The sequence below is a fragment of the Pieris rapae genome, chromosome 19 (genome assembly GCF_905147795.1).
Source record: "Pieris rapae chromosome 19, ilPieRapa1.1, whole genome shotgun sequence".
Taxonomy (NCBI): Eukaryota; Metazoa; Arthropoda; class Insecta; order Lepidoptera; family Pieridae; genus Pieris; species Pieris rapae.
Genome location: NC_059527.1, coordinates 7984324 through 8000507, shown reverse-complemented (window position 1 = coordinate 8000507; position 16184 = coordinate 7984324). Strand labels below are relative to the sequence as shown.

The window sequence follows — 16184 nt, the reverse complement described above, 5'->3', positions numbered from 1 at the left end:
AATATTATTGGAATGCTCTCGATACTAGGATTAATAGGATATCAATTAAATAAGTATCAATCAAGACTGTGGCAAAATATATTTTTCCTACGACATAAACGAGCGAACTTTTGATCGATTGGATTATACCACGAACATTATATAATTCTTTTATAACTACACATATTTATAGCTTAAGTTTTATTATATTATCATATTATACAGTAATTACAATTTTCTTCTACTAATAATAAAAAGAAAATTCAAACAAATTTAAAAAGTTTGGTCCCTCTGGCAGTGTACCGTAAACGCTGGCAGCATTTAATCCCTGTATTGCGATACTAAAAAAAATATGTTTATTTTGGAACATAAGATCATCATGGTATCACTTATTCCACGTCATTAAATTCGAGCCTGTTGGCATCCCTACTCATCGGCAAAGAAGACAGAAGGTGTTGGCCGAGAGAAAAAGCCGGCGTAAAAAACTCTCGGTACTCTTTTTAAAAAAAAGCAAATCATCAAACAATTCTACAATAATTAAATCAAATATAGCAAATTAATTAGAAGTAGCCTGCCCAGCACTAGTCCCAGGCCCTTTTATCAACTAGATAATCACTAACTTTATAGTAAGCCTTTTTACACAGCCTTTCTTTAATACATTTCTTAAATTTAATAAAAGGCAGAGATAAAAGAGCCTAAAACGAACACCAGCACCAGCTCTGGGGTTAAAATAAAAAAATAAAATACGTTTATTTTGGAACATAAGATCATCTAGGTATCACTTATTCCACGTCAATCAATTCGAACCTGTAGGCATCCCTACTATCACCAGTTACCGGTAATATACACCATCTATAATCATAATTTTTTTATCTTAATATATATATTTCTTGTGTGCGTGTGTATGTGACTGAACTCCTCCTAAACGACTGGACCGATTTAGACGAAATTTTTTGTGTGTGTTCAAGGGGATCTGGGAATGGTTTAAATTCACAATTTTGTCCGCTGGACAATGTTTTTTTAATTAATTTTCAATTTTTTAGTTGTTGTTGATTTTGGAATGTTTTACATTGGATCCGACAGACGGCGCTACCATCGCAGTGTCAAATTTTAAATAATATTCGAATTTTAATTTTAGTCTGTCCCGAAATTTAAAAAAAGTTTTGTTATCATTGTGTTATATCGTGTGTGACCATGTACTGGATCGTTAGATATTGTCATAACATTTGAATAATAATTTTCATCAAAATGGCTTATTAAAAATTGAAATTTTGAAATTAAAGACGTGTAGACAGGACAACGTCTGTCGGATCCGCTAGTATATGTATATATACTTATTAATATTTAATCATAGCTTTTAATTTAATTTCCTACTATACAGATAATAAACCCACTATTCGTTTATTATCTTACATTAGGATTATATTGTGAGTAGTTAAATAATGATAATTTTTATTTAAATTCTCCTAAAGAAATTGTAATTACAATTTCATATTGGTTTTATCTGAAGTTTTCGATAATTAATATCGCTTTGTGCGACTGTAGGCGAGACCGCTCGAATAATTGGGCTTTTATATTGTGTTTTAAATGACAATATTATTACTTTCCGATTAAACGATCGAGTTTATCTCCGATACCTTTTACATACGAATAATTTTACATTTCAATATATCTTTTATGCTTATACCCTTGTAAAGTAATTATTCTTGTCTTTAGCTTGTTTAGATTTTAATTCATGTGCGACACCTGTTCATTTTTAGTTTAAATTATCAATTTCTTTTAATTAACTTTTACTACTACGTTTGACTTTTTTGTAAAATAAAACGGCTCACACGATTAATATTTGAAATCGAGAGGAACTAACCTAAAATGGCCGCACCCACGAAGCCCCTTCAACTCAGAGTAACAAATTTGGAAACTTGGAATCGCGTTAGCTTTCTACCAAGAGCTCACGTGACTAGACTACTATTACCAACTTACATTATCCTGTCATCTGCTTAGGTTTTAGTGGCTTGCAATATCTTGCTCTCACACGTTATCCGTCGGAACTTCAGATATGTAGATATATGTCCCACTTTCCCAAACCAACAGTATAATATATGAAATGTGTGATATATGAAAGTTCCACTTTAAATAATAACGATGCCACATGGAGGGAAAGTACCTTAAATATTAATGATAGGATATTTTACTGAAAGAAGACATCGTTTAATTTTTAATAATAAGTAGAACTGCATTCACAGATTTTTTAAAAATCGCCTACCTAATCCGGGAATCGAACCCGCCAAATGTGACAGTAAAATTACATGTATTTTATAATAGCGTTTGAAAGGGCTACTCATAAGCATTATTTTTTCCTTAATAACCTAGCATAAATGAAACTAAAAACATAAAATTTTACATTTTATTAAAAAAAATAATAATTTATCAAATGGTCAAAATGTGATTCGTTCTGATCGTTTTCACTCTTTTAATAATTTCTCTCCCTGTCGATTTACTTATTTTTGGTAATTTTGTACATTTTGGATTTACTAATATGGTCACATTTATCACTTAAAATGCATTTAATAATTTTATTTTTACGTTTAGATACAGAAAATAGATTAATCTATCTGTTTAATCAAATACATAGAATTATTACTCACTAAGCAACATTTGAAAACTTGAAGTCCAATTACATCTGTACACAGCATTTTAGTGGCATCTTTAGTGCTGGTTTGGTAAATATTAAATATTACATACAGTTGGTATACAATAAACATATATTAAGTTACATATGGATATATATTTTAGTTAATAAGACAATAACAAAGAAAAATCAGTTTACCTAAAGAAAACCAATCCTCATGAAACGCTTATATAAAATTCATTGAATAAACCGACAACTTTACACCAGGGACTGAAATGGCATCCTAATTCTCTTAAAGGGCGAGATTTCGCTTCGGACTTACAAATAAAGTAATTTTAAATGCGTATTTTGTAATGTAAGCACGTAGGAGTATTATTTTAAATGATAGTATTAATTTAAATGAAGACTGCAATTGTGTTATTTTGATTTTAAAGAAGTTTTATGACATCTTACAAAGAATGTGTAAAAAAAACTTGGCGATTAAAAAGAGTAGCGGAGAGTTTATTGCCAGTTCTTTTCTTCCGTACTACGCCCTTGATTTGAGAATTGGCAGTAAATGTTAAATTAGCACGGTTTTTTTAATATATAGAGTGATTCAAGAGGAAGGTTTATATGTATAATAACATCCATTAAATAGTTTCTAATGTGATATCGTACATAATTACATTTTTTCCGCTTACATTGCAAACGCAGGCTGAACCCCACGAGTTTTATCAAAATAATGTACTAAGTATTGTACACATTGAAAAGGTCTACAGAAAAGTCTAATAATATACCTCGTTATTAACAATTTCAGTGAATCCCAAAAAGTAAATAAATAATTTAAATTACTTTAAATTATTACTACTAGGTACAATATAACTGTTAAAAAGGCCCGATTAATAATTAATTCAGTCCATAATATAGGAATATAGGACTTATTACTAGTTGATTATTGACGGGTCCGATGTGTATTATCCGACCGCCTTTAACCTAGTCGAAGTGGCGTGTGAACGCCAACATCATCCATTGAGAAGGAGTTCCAGTCGTGGTGGAGATTGACGTTCCGCTATTGGTATCTGTTATACGTATACAATGATAAGTGAGGGGGGAAGATTTGTTGCAGTGTTCTATCTGTAAAACCTCATAAAGCGGTTATGCAGATTTTTTTATTATATATAGGAAAAAAGTCGGTTCCCAAATTTGCCGCCCCAAAACTCTGCCGCCTTAGTCTTCAACCTCAGCCTGCTGGTTTATCCTTCAATGGTACTGAGATTTACGCCAAAGCCTATGCTAAAACAGTTCTGGCGATAATACAAATAATGTTTAATCTCATTAGGATGTGAAATCAATTTATTCAACAGCATCATTATAAAAATATTAAATCTCGTTTTATGTGATTTCGATTTCACCTATCCGTGGAAAAGAGCATGACGGAAGGATTTTACAGGGACGCACTTTAAACCTTTTTTCGGGGTCTGAAAGTTAATAGGTACGTTACTTAGTTCATAATACAACAACAACATATTATAAGTCGTGATCATTAAAGATACTATTTATTTGTTATAAAGATAGTTTCACGAAAAAAAACAGGTTTGACTTTAAATATAAGAAAACTGTGTTAATGATCAAAAATTTAATCATGAATGACTTAACGGAATTTAGTAATACTGTCAATGTTTATAGAAAAAAAATAATAAACTTATTGTTTCTTATTATCTCACAAAAAACGAAAAATAATTACACTAATTCCACAATTGTCGTGGTATGACAGAAATGCCAGTTTTAAAATAATTGTTATTCATGACTCTTAAGATTAACTTTTTTTTTAAATTGAATAAGTGTATTTTTGTTAATTCTGTTAAACACTGTACCCTGAGAATTTCTTTTATTCTTCTTCTAACAAAACCTTCCTATAAGAGGTCGCTTGTTAGCCGTCCATTGCCACCTTAATAATCAATGTCATCTGATTGTATACCTACTATTAATTGAACAATACGACTTAGGGTCCTTCAAGAAAAGACCGTACCAATTCTTAAAAGGCCAACACCCGCGAGCCCTCTGGCTTTGAGAGTGTCCATGGGCAGCGGTATCACTTAACATCAGGTGAGCCTCCTGCCAGTTTGCTCCCTGTTCCATAAAAAAAACAAATTGTGAAGAAAGGAAAATTATAACTTCAATATTAATATACCATTAAATAGTTAATAATAATAACGTACGTAAGAACAAGTACGTCCCTGTAAACAATCTCATTAAGTACATTAAATCGCAGGCTTGTCCCGGACAAGCCTCAAAGGGATTAGCAGATGTGTTAACGTTGTTCAATTATTTACAAGGATTTGGAGGTTTTCTGTTTTTACTATGCAATTATTTATTCTATTTGCATACGCAATCATATAATTTTCTTAAATACGTTAAAAAAAATCATGACTAAAATTTTCTCTAAATAAATTCCTGTACGCTTCCCTTAGCAACCAATTTCTGCATAAATATATTCAATATTATTATATCCGTATCGTATTAAATCCCTAACCTAAATTAAATAAGTTAAAACCAAATCACTTATTCCAAATTTAAATATATATATAATATAAGGTCCCGCACTACAAGAGTCATAGAGAGATATTGGGAAATATATACAAAAAAAATTAAATTCAAAATCATTGATTGATATGGGTACACATATGAACGTCAAATAATGAAATGTATGTATATACATACAGCGTTATATACAAGAAGCGTTTCATATGAATTAAATGTATTCAATGTGTAGCTGTTCCTTGCAAAGGGAGTGTGAGGTGATGCACTCAACTATTTCTCTATAGCCATCAAATGAAGACCCATTTAAAGCTAGAGATATACAATCTTAATATAATTATATAAAATACGTGTCACGTTGTTTGTCCGCTATGGACTCCTAAACTACCGAACCTGTATCAATCAAATTTGCGCACTGTATGCAGTTTTATTTAACTTGAAATATAGGATAGCTTACATCTCAATTTATACCCGCAATATTATTTTATTGCAAATATTGTGTATATTTGATACAATTCTAACAGATGGCGCTGTGTTAAAAGTACCAACGTTTCACATAAGCTATGTACCTTTATATAAGTTCTACCGTTTCCCTTGAATAGTTAACTACGTTGTTGTATTAGCCATAGCAACGCTTGGCCGAGTCTGCTAGTAATATCTAAATAAAACAATACTCTGGTCAATCATGAGATAAACATTAAAAGTCCCCGACCAAATCTATAAAACTCTTGCACAGGTTTTTATAAAGGCTTAAACGCACTAAAAATCTCACTGAAAAACATCGAAACGGCTTGTTTTCTTTTATTTACTCGCGAAAGTCATAGACTTTACTTTATTATATAGAAATATGAGAAGATTAAACAAACTTATTACAGTACCCTTTACTGACTTAACTTGCCCTCTGTAATATTTAGAAAAGAAACGTGTTTATCCCTTATAATGTTCAATTTGATTTATAGTCATGAGTTTATAAATCGACACCGCTGTTATTTATTGTCAGCTTAAGACGCTTTCATATTGGTCTGAAATAGTTGTTGATTATTTATACATTTTGTTTAGTCGAAATCTTAGTATATATCAATCGATGTTTGTTCGCGATGGACTCCTAAACTACTTATCCGATTTTAAATTCAATTGGTACATCGTGAGCAGTCTGGTCCAATTTAAGAGATAGGATAACTTAGATCTTTAACTATAGTCGCAATTTTATTTTATTGCAAATTATTTGTTTATAATTTGATACAATTCTAACAGATAGCGCTGTGTTAAAACTATCAACGTTTCGCATAAGTTCTCCTACCGTTTCCCGTTAAACTATGTAATATAACAAAAATCATAGCCACAGCAACGCTTGGTCAAGTCTGCCACTATATTATATAATAATTGTAAATCTTACAAATATCCGTGAAGAAGTAAGATATGATAAGACGAAAGGACGACTGGCAAAAATGATATACAGACAAAATGGAGAGGCAAGGAAAGTTAGACAAAGACAAGAAAAAGACCTGAATTTTATCTATAATATCCTTGATGAAGAAATGCAAGATTAAATTTTCGAGAAATGGCTTCAGATTTCAAATATTTGTGAATGTCAGTCTAGCATATTAGGCATTCATACGTGATTCTAATGTGAGGATTATTATAGAACGGAGATGAGACACCTACATTACTACTTTATTATGCCTCTATGTCATTATCCACCCTGGATGTAATTGTAAAGAATTGCATATTTTTCTATAAAAAACCAGACCTTAAAAATTCTACTGGATTTCAATAGTTTCTTTTATTTTATATAGAACAAGGGGCAAATGGGCAGGAGGCTCACCTGATGTTAATTGATAGCACCCCCCATGGACACTCAATGCCAGAGGGCTCGCGAGTGCGTTGCCGGCCTTTTCAGAATTGGTACGCTCTTTTCTTGAAGGACCCTAAGTCGAATTGGTTCGGAAATACTTCAGTGGGCAGCTGGTTCCACAAAGTGGTGGTGCGCGGCAAAAACTGCCTAGAAAAACGCGCAGTTGTGGAACGGTGGACGTTGAGGTGATACGGGTGGAATTTCGTATTCTGCCTCGACGTCCGATGACAGAAAATCGACTTTCTATAAAAGTCACATTTGATCTAGTTGAATCAATTACGACAAGCATTCTTGATATAGAAACCGGACATATCTGGGTGATATTTTACCTCAAAAGACGTATGGTTGATAGCACTAAGATTTATTACTTGAAATCTTTTCTAGAATGGATAAACTTTTGTGACCCACTTTCGAGCATATTGTCCTTCAATAGCTTAATTTAAAAACTTTAATATAAATGGTATATAAAAACCGGTAATGTTACATTCCTCCTTTTTTTATAGAACAGCGGCAAACGGGCAGGAACTCACCTGATGTTAAGTGATACCGCCGCCAATTCTTAGCGTCAGATCTCAGAAAGGCCGGCAACGCACTCGTGAGCCCTCTGGTATTGAGAGTGTCCATGGGCGGCGGTATCACTTAACATCAGGTGAGCCTCCTGCCCGTTTGCCCCCTGTTCTATAAAAAAAAAGAAAGAAACGATTGTAATCCAGTAGAATATTTCCAGGGTGGACAATGACTTGAGGCATCGGCATTGGCTCATTACAAATATAACTAGTGTCTTCAAACTATATTTTCGGTACAGTAATTAGCATTAAAAATCTCTTTGCTCTGTGCAAGGCAGCAAACGTATTGGTGAAGTGAGTATGTAAGACTTACTTAGGCTTACGGTTTTATCACCTGAGCGTGAATATACGTTAAAATCAATATTCAACGAATTCAATAGGCCTTATTGTTTAGGCTGGTCAGTAGCAGAACCCGTAACCCAATTCTGGGAGCGCTTTGAAATTCAAATTTAGAAACGCACAGGCATATCAAAGCTTATCTGTATGACCACACATAATTTTACGATACACTGTATGCATATATTAAAGAGAGCTTTTTAGCGACGCGAATGAACGCGTATGTATCTTAATATATATATTTCTTGTGTGCGTGTGTATGTGACTGAACTCCTCCTAAACGACTGGACCGATTTAGACGAAATTTTTTGTGTGTGTTCAAGGGGATCTGGGAATGGTTTAGATTCACAATTTTGTCCGCTGGACAATGTTTTTTTAATTAATTTTCAATTTATTAGTTGTTGTTGATTTTGGAATGTTTTACATTGGATCCGACAGACGGCGCTACCATCGCAGTGTCAAATTTTAAACATTATTCGAATTTTAATTTTAGTCTGTCCCGAAATTTAAAAAAAGTTTTGTTATCATTGTGTTATATCGTGTGTGACCATGTGCTGGATCGTTAGATATTGTCATAACATTTGAATAATAATTTTCATCAAAATGGCTTATTAAAAATTGAAATTTTGAAATTAAAGACGTGTAGACAGGACAACGTCTGTCGGATCCGCTAGTATAACTATATATCTCTATAACTCTTAAGTCTGATTGCACCGATTTAACTCTATCCATTTATCTATTTTCATCACAGATATATGATATATGGTTAGATAGAAACAACAGTTGTTTTTATTTTAATTCGATTAGAATGTGTTTGATATATTATATTTACTAATATTATAAAGAGGAAAATATTGTGGTTTTGTATGTATGTTTGTAATATTGTCACACAAAATCTACTAGACAGATTACAAAAAATCTTTCACCATTAGAAAGCTGAGATAAGCTTTATGACATTAAAAAAATGGTATCCCCAATTAATTGTATTAAACCTAATATGGGAAACAATTATCTATAAAAAATCTATCATCGCATGCGCTGTGAAAACTATTGATGATAGAACAAAAAGCTATTTTTTGTATGTGTCATACATGGGAAATTGTTTGTAGGCCTATAGTCGGAACTCCAAGACATTAAGTTATTTTGCTGCCAGAAATCAAAACTACATCAAATGTTGTTTATGGAGAAGTTCTAAGACACTGAAGACATATTAATCTCGTCTCTTATATTATAGAAGAATGTTTTGTCACTCTGAATTTTTGTTTATATTTTCAATAATTTTATTACACATTGTCAAGCTAAATTAAAATATTATATAAAAATACCTGGACTGGTAAAAACTTTTTTCATTAACTACTTGAATTGAAAATTTTTTCAATAGCTGTAGAGTATTTTTAAATTTACTCGGACATTCTACGAAAATGATGTAACGAATTTAAAAATTTATTGGTTGTAAAGTAAAATCTGTATTGATTGGAATATAAATGTAATGTTTTGAAAAATATAATAATCATATGACTTTTACAATTACCTTTTTAGAAGATACTTTGATAAGTAAAATGATCATATAAATTTTTGTGCGTAGAAAAAACATATAGACGTGAAGTATTAACTATACGTTCGATGTTATAGTACCAATAAATAACAGAATACATAATTTGATAAAGTGAACACATTTTAAAATTAAAATGATTATCTTTTATCTCTTTCTCTCATTTTTTTTTAAATTATATTTAATTAAAAAGTATTATATTAAAATGTTTTTTTATTTACTTTAGCATGTTAAGAATCCCTGATTCTTAAACGTATACATGTAACTAACGTTGAACATTGACCAACTGCTGACATGGGTCATGGGGTTGGTCAGTTTAGCAGCTAAGCATACAGCCGACTGCTCATGAGAATATGTTTATATATAACAAGTATTCGTCATATTTGAGACGTTGCCACGTTCATATTCATGGCAGTCATATCAACATCAGAACAGAACAGAACAGAATTACTCTTGTATGCTCTCGGTATTCAGCGACTTAGCGATCTTTAGATATTAAAGTATGGAACAGCCTCGTGAGCAATGTCAGCAAATGGTCAATGTTTATGCGGAATTTGAGCAAATGGTATTTGTAATCTAGATCATCCAAAGCGGTGGACCTAAATCCAGATTGGGATTGCATCAATCAAGATCATTGACCTCCTCAAGAAAAATATATAACAAGTTACTGGAAAGTTTGAAAAGCGAGGCAAACTTACTTTATCAATTCTTTAAAGAAACTATTACATGAGAAGTGTTATTACACTATTACAGACTATTTGACCGATAGACTTTAATTACTTTTATAAAAGTTAAGTTTATTAATAATGTTTTTCTTTTCGAAATGTGAAGCCAAAGGAAATAAATAATGTTTCTAGTAGGAATAGAAATGTATATTAGTGGAGAATTCCCACAACATTGCTGTGCCTAACCAAGTCCTTAATAAATTATAACGTGTCACGTGTAAAATATTAACATAAGGAATGCAATTAAGATTTGAGTTTGAGTGAGACCTATGTTTCAAATTACATGATAAAAACATGCCAAAATACCTCTTCCTTTAGGATTTTTAGTCTATTAAAAAAAGATTTTTAACTGTCTAGTCAATTTAATTCCTTTCTAATGTTTTAATTATAACCTACGTTTTCACATTATCAGAAGGCTCGCAAGTGTGCTGCCGGCCTTTTAAGAATTGGTACGTTCTTTTCTTGAAGGTCCCTTAGTCAAATGTGTTCGGAAATACTTCAGTGGACAGCTGGTCTTCATAATGGTGGTGAAAATATTCCTAATATTAGAAAACGGTCTGTTGTAGAACGACGGATATCGAGGTAATACGGATGTCATTTTGTATTTAGCCCTGACGTCCGATAACCAAACTCAGCTGCAATTATGAGATCGAACCACATTTATATATATCTCCTAAAAATAATTATGGAATATCTTACAAAGATATGCTCATACGAAATTCACTGTTGCAATCTCTCAATACATTTCAAGAGAAATGTTATAAAATACTTAAGTCACATTTATATACATATATTTGTTGCTAAGTTTTAGCTGACTATAACGTGATCAATTCAATTATATACAACACTTTATGATATTAGAGGTTCCGCTGAAAAAATAGGAACTTGCATGATGATTTAAATATTTAGTTATTAGACAGGAGCATTGGTTTTGGCGGGGTCTTAGTTAAATCTCGACTGGATCTTTCCCTAACTCTTAAAATACGTTTTTACCTACGTCACTAGTTTCTACAGAACTGTATAAATAAGGTTTACACAAACTATTTTTTAAAATAAATATTCTTCGTATGTTGTTAGTAGTTAATGTGCTTCCTATTTCTTTGAAAACCAAGATCTTATTCCCTGGAGGGCATTGAAAGTTCCAGTTACCTTATACAAGCCTTGTACTGAGACTCAATGAACTGGTTTATATAAGAAATCGCAGTTTAGAAGAGTTATAAATAAAATACAATTAAATATTTTAGATAACAAAACCGTAATAATAATTGGTATACTATTATAAATGGTCTATTTAATACTTACGTAGACATTAACTAGCTATCATAATAAAGGTAAATTTGTGGTAAGGAATGATTTAAATATATTCCCTCCAAAGGGACTAAAAAAGGGAGTGACAGATGTATAGGTATCACGTCATTTAAAATTTTTGTAATAGAATGCAAGCTTTCCCACAATTATACTAAAACTGTTTGCATTATTTTAATTATTCTAACTATAAAAAATATATAAAGAGTTTATGTTAATTGAAATCACATATTACATATAAAATAAAGTTCCCGGATTGCGTCTGTGTGTATAAATTAAAAACCTACCCAATAGGTTAGATTTATATATTAACATTATTTTATGTTAATGAAGTGAAATATAACGATTGCTGTTAAAGAAGTCGTAATTTTTTTGCCAAAATACTCGAAATCTATTCTGGTGGAAGCAAGTAACATATTAAGTCGAAAGAAATGTAGTTTTTTTTTTATAGAACAGCGGCAAACGGGCAGGAGGCTCACCTGATGTTAAGTGATACCGCCCATGGACACTCTCGATGCTAGAAGGCTCGCGAGTGCGTTGCCGGCCTGTTAAGAATTTTTACGCTCTTTTCTTGAAGGACCCTAAGTTGAATTGGTTCGATTTAGGGTCGAAGTTTATATATTATAGCATTTAATACTTGTATAGTACGATTATATTTCATGTATTCTAGTTAACCTAAAAATACAACATTATAACGTATTTCAATCGAAATTTATAATTATTCAGATGCTAATTTGACTAATTCTGCACTAATACAAATGAATTTTGATTTCAATATAAATTATTTATTGGCGCTAACTCAACCAATATATTTTCCTTTGTTCCAGATATATTAAAATGGAGCTGCGAATAATTGGAATCCTATATATAATCGTCATAATGGCTTTAGCCACTGAAATGTCGGCGGTCCAACCCAGGGACAACACTAAACGACGAACGAAAGAAAAGGGAGGATTTCAAAAGAACATCTGCGATATCACAGACAGGGACTCAAAGGTTCACTGCTACTGTGAAAACACGAGAGAGCCAAGGAACGCAACAAAAGCCGAGTGCTGGGTGTTCAACGGAGGCATTCCCAGGGATGACCTCATCTGGCAAAGTTTTGCGTCACAACCAACTTTGCAAACTTTGTCTTTCAATATCCGTGTTGACGGCGCGTTAGGCTACGTGCCAACCAAAGCTCTTCAGTACTTACAGAAACTTCGATCCATAAACATTAAGTATGGAAACATAGTTGACATTGCCCCCCTAGCATTCGCAAACCTGACTAACCTGAAAGAAGTATCGCTCTCTCAGAACCAAATAGAAACACTGCAACCGTTTGCATTTGCGCACTTACCCAATATCACAGTTATCAATTTGGAGGAAAACACGATACTCGAAATTGGAAAAGATTCTTTCATTGATCTCCCTAAGCTGCAAAAGCTGGTTCTGACTAAAAACAATATCACAACGATTAGCAACGGGGCTTTTCAGCACGCGTTCAATCTCTTGGAATTGGACCTGAATAAAAACAGCATATTCCATCTAAACCGTCACACGTTTGATGGATTGGCGAACTTGCGGAAATTGGATCTGAGGAGGAATCGTATTTACAATTTGACCGAATTCACGTTCGCCGAATTGTGGAATTTACAAGAGTTACTTTTGGGGAAGAATGAAATAAAGTATATATCTGCGAGGGCGTTCGACGGTCTGTCCCAGCTGCGGAAGCTTTCCCTTGACGACAATAAACTGGCCGCTATACCTCCGGGCTTGTTCGAAGGAGTTCGGGGTCTCAGCTCCCTCGACCTGCGTTCGAATGAGCTCCACGCGTTAACTTTCGACAATATAAAGCCCATATTGGATAATTTGAAACCTCTAAACAGCAATTTGCTACTTGAAGGTAATGAATATTTAGTACCTCACATATTCAGTAATGAGTTTCTATAACATTTTGAATGTTTAACGAGAAGAAATTGAGATACCGCTAAACTTTAATAAAGTTTGAAGTTTCGTACGTTTACGATCCTTCGGGGCATTTTAATTCATTGATATCTTCGTAACTTTTTAGGCAATAAAATCTCAATTTCTCACGTTCCATTGTACTATTATAATTTATATTTGTTATGCAATAGTTAAGATAAATAAAATTAAATCAAGAAAATAATTAGTACACTAATTTAAAAACAATAACTTATCAGTACTTGTTTTTCTATTTTATTAAACGAATAACATTTCAATTTTAACGTTACAACCTATTATAATCATAATTGTCTATTCTCTAGTATTTATTATCTTTTGTCGATCCGAAGTGGTGGAGGCCTGATGACCTGTAACACAGGTGCTGAAACCTTTAGCAGGCATCAGTCTCAGATAAACAATAACTATCCCTCGAAAGAAGAATGATAATTATTTACATACATTAATAAATAGTTGTAACTTATCATGTATGAAGTTTTGTGAGAAGTAAATAGAGATTATTATTATTAATTTTAATTCGATTCTTAAGTTCAATGTCCTACCGAGAATATTTGATAAATTGCAACATGCATGCAAAATATTTAATAAATATAAGCATTTGAGAAAAAAATCAGTTTCCAAAGGTTCTTTGTAAGCCAAAGATAATTCTCGTTACGTACCGTTTAACATGGATTGTTATAAATGTTGACAAAGTTTTCTTTTGACTCTCGGGGCCGGCTAAACTTTTCAACATTGTCTTCTATACATTTGTCATCTCTGCGTGATAAAGAATGCCAGAAAAAGTTTGTTGAAATATTGGGGCCATAATTTTGTTTGAGAAGTTAGATCATATTTTATACAACTCAATGCTTAGAGATTATTGGCGTATAGATTAAATTAAAAAACAAAAACATAATTAATGCTATTTTCTATAACTTCCTTGTAAAATAAATCCTCTAATCCACACTATTATAAGACTTGTGAAAGTCGAATGCAAAATAAATTCAATAGAGTTTTCAACGCTATTTCAATGCAACGAATCTAATTAGTTTTTAATTCTGCTTACAGAGAACAACTTCGTCTGTGACTGCAGGCTGAAATGGATGCATTCATTGCGAAACGAGACAAAAAGTCAAAGCACTAAAGATTCCCTCGATGGCGTGACCTGCAAAATGGATCCACCAATCGTGAGCTCGGCGTATAACAAAATGGACGATAAAATTAATTACATCCAGGACACGGCGAAACAAAACACGACAGATGAAATCTCAAAGAAGGGCGTGAAACGAAACGTTTTGAAAATTCCCACTGAAACATTACCTTGTCGCAAAGAAACTATTAAAACAACTGAAACGCCGTTTATCGTGGACCCAGTTATACCAATTCAAAATGAAATGAAAACTTTCAGATTTCATGAAATGAATTCAGCTTGTGAAGGTTCGCTCTCTACTCTGTTGCTATGGGCCGCGTCTTTTGTTTTCTTTTTTACTTAGAGTGTCTATACCATGGCAATATACTGGAACTTTACTAAAACTTCAGTACATACCATAGGATCGTCATTATATATGAGATATAGACTTTTAGCATAATCTTATGTAAATAACTGTCGTGAAACTGTATATAAAAATATTTAAATTAATCAGGTTTTGGTTGAATGGAAAAAGTGAATTAGCAATTAATTCATTTTAATTTGGATATTTAAATTTTTCAAGTAGATCACTAAAAACATAATTGTACATAAAATAGAATATAATTATTATAATAATATTTATTGTAATGTTTGTCAATATTTATAAGTGATTTAAATATTTTTTCAAACAATTTTTCATTGACGACTAATTAATTAAATTACATCAAAACTCAAAGTAGATACATAAAATAGCCTAAAGGGTGTTGAAATACTGTAAGAGATTATTATTAATATTATTAATTTTGCCTTTTAGTAAAGCTAGTGTCATAAGGGAGCTTATTAAATAAGATTTAAATAAAATATCTAGTCACACATATTATTATTATTTTTTATATATGTTACATTTCATTTAAACTGTGCACTGATGTAAAAATTGATTTATACTTTCATTTCACTTATAAATTATTTTTTATGAATCCCTTAATGTATAAGTGTACTAAAGTGATTTTAAGTCGACTTCAAAAAATCTTCGATTTTTTCTTTCCTTCGATTTATCGCGTATTTTGTATAATAACTGGAGTTCTGTCACCAGAAATGAATAATTTAATTACATAAAGTAATTTTTCTTCAGTGAAACTACAAATAAATCACTGCGTCACATTTTTTACGTTGATTTATGTAATGTCTGACCTTTTTCTATGATCTTTACTTGATTACTATTTGGAAATATAAAACTACCTGGAAAGTATACATTGAAACACACAAACAAATAACGCAGACAGGAAACATCGAACAAATTGATGATGCCATTCTTTTTGAAGTCGGTTAAACGCTTCGCTATTTCAATTTTATTATAAACACTCGATGTTATAACTTATTAAAAAATTCCATACTTAATGTTTGACTGTGTTGTAAAAAAATTTTGACAAAGCGTTTTTTGTATAAAATAAATGTGTACAATTTTTAAGCCTCGATTTATTTTACCTTTGACAACTTTAAACTCTAAACAAATAAGTCTTTTTACCATTTTATAATATTTTTTTTATTTATTAACACTTCGTTACAATACAATACAATAGTCATAATTTAATATAAAGGAGAGCAATTGGCGGACGTATCTCGTTCGAGCACTCTCATCCAGGCAACCAC

At 31.9% G+C, this 16184-nt stretch overlaps 1 protein-coding gene across 1 annotated transcript; it reads left to right on the top strand.

The window, feature by feature from the left end:
* The first annotated feature begins 12298 nt into the window (after positions 1 to 12298).
* On the top strand, positions 12299 to 15109 carry LOC111003943 (connectin). The gene is made up of 2 exons (XM_022274725.2): positions 12299 to 13349; positions 14474 to 15109. Exons 1-2 carry the CDS (start codon positions 12302 to 12304, stop codon positions 14896 to 14898), a joined length of 1473 nt encoding a protein of 490 aa, XP_022130417.2. The 5' UTR covers positions 12299 to 12301; the 3' UTR covers positions 14899 to 15109.
* Positions 15110 to 16184: the final 1075 nt, after the last annotated feature.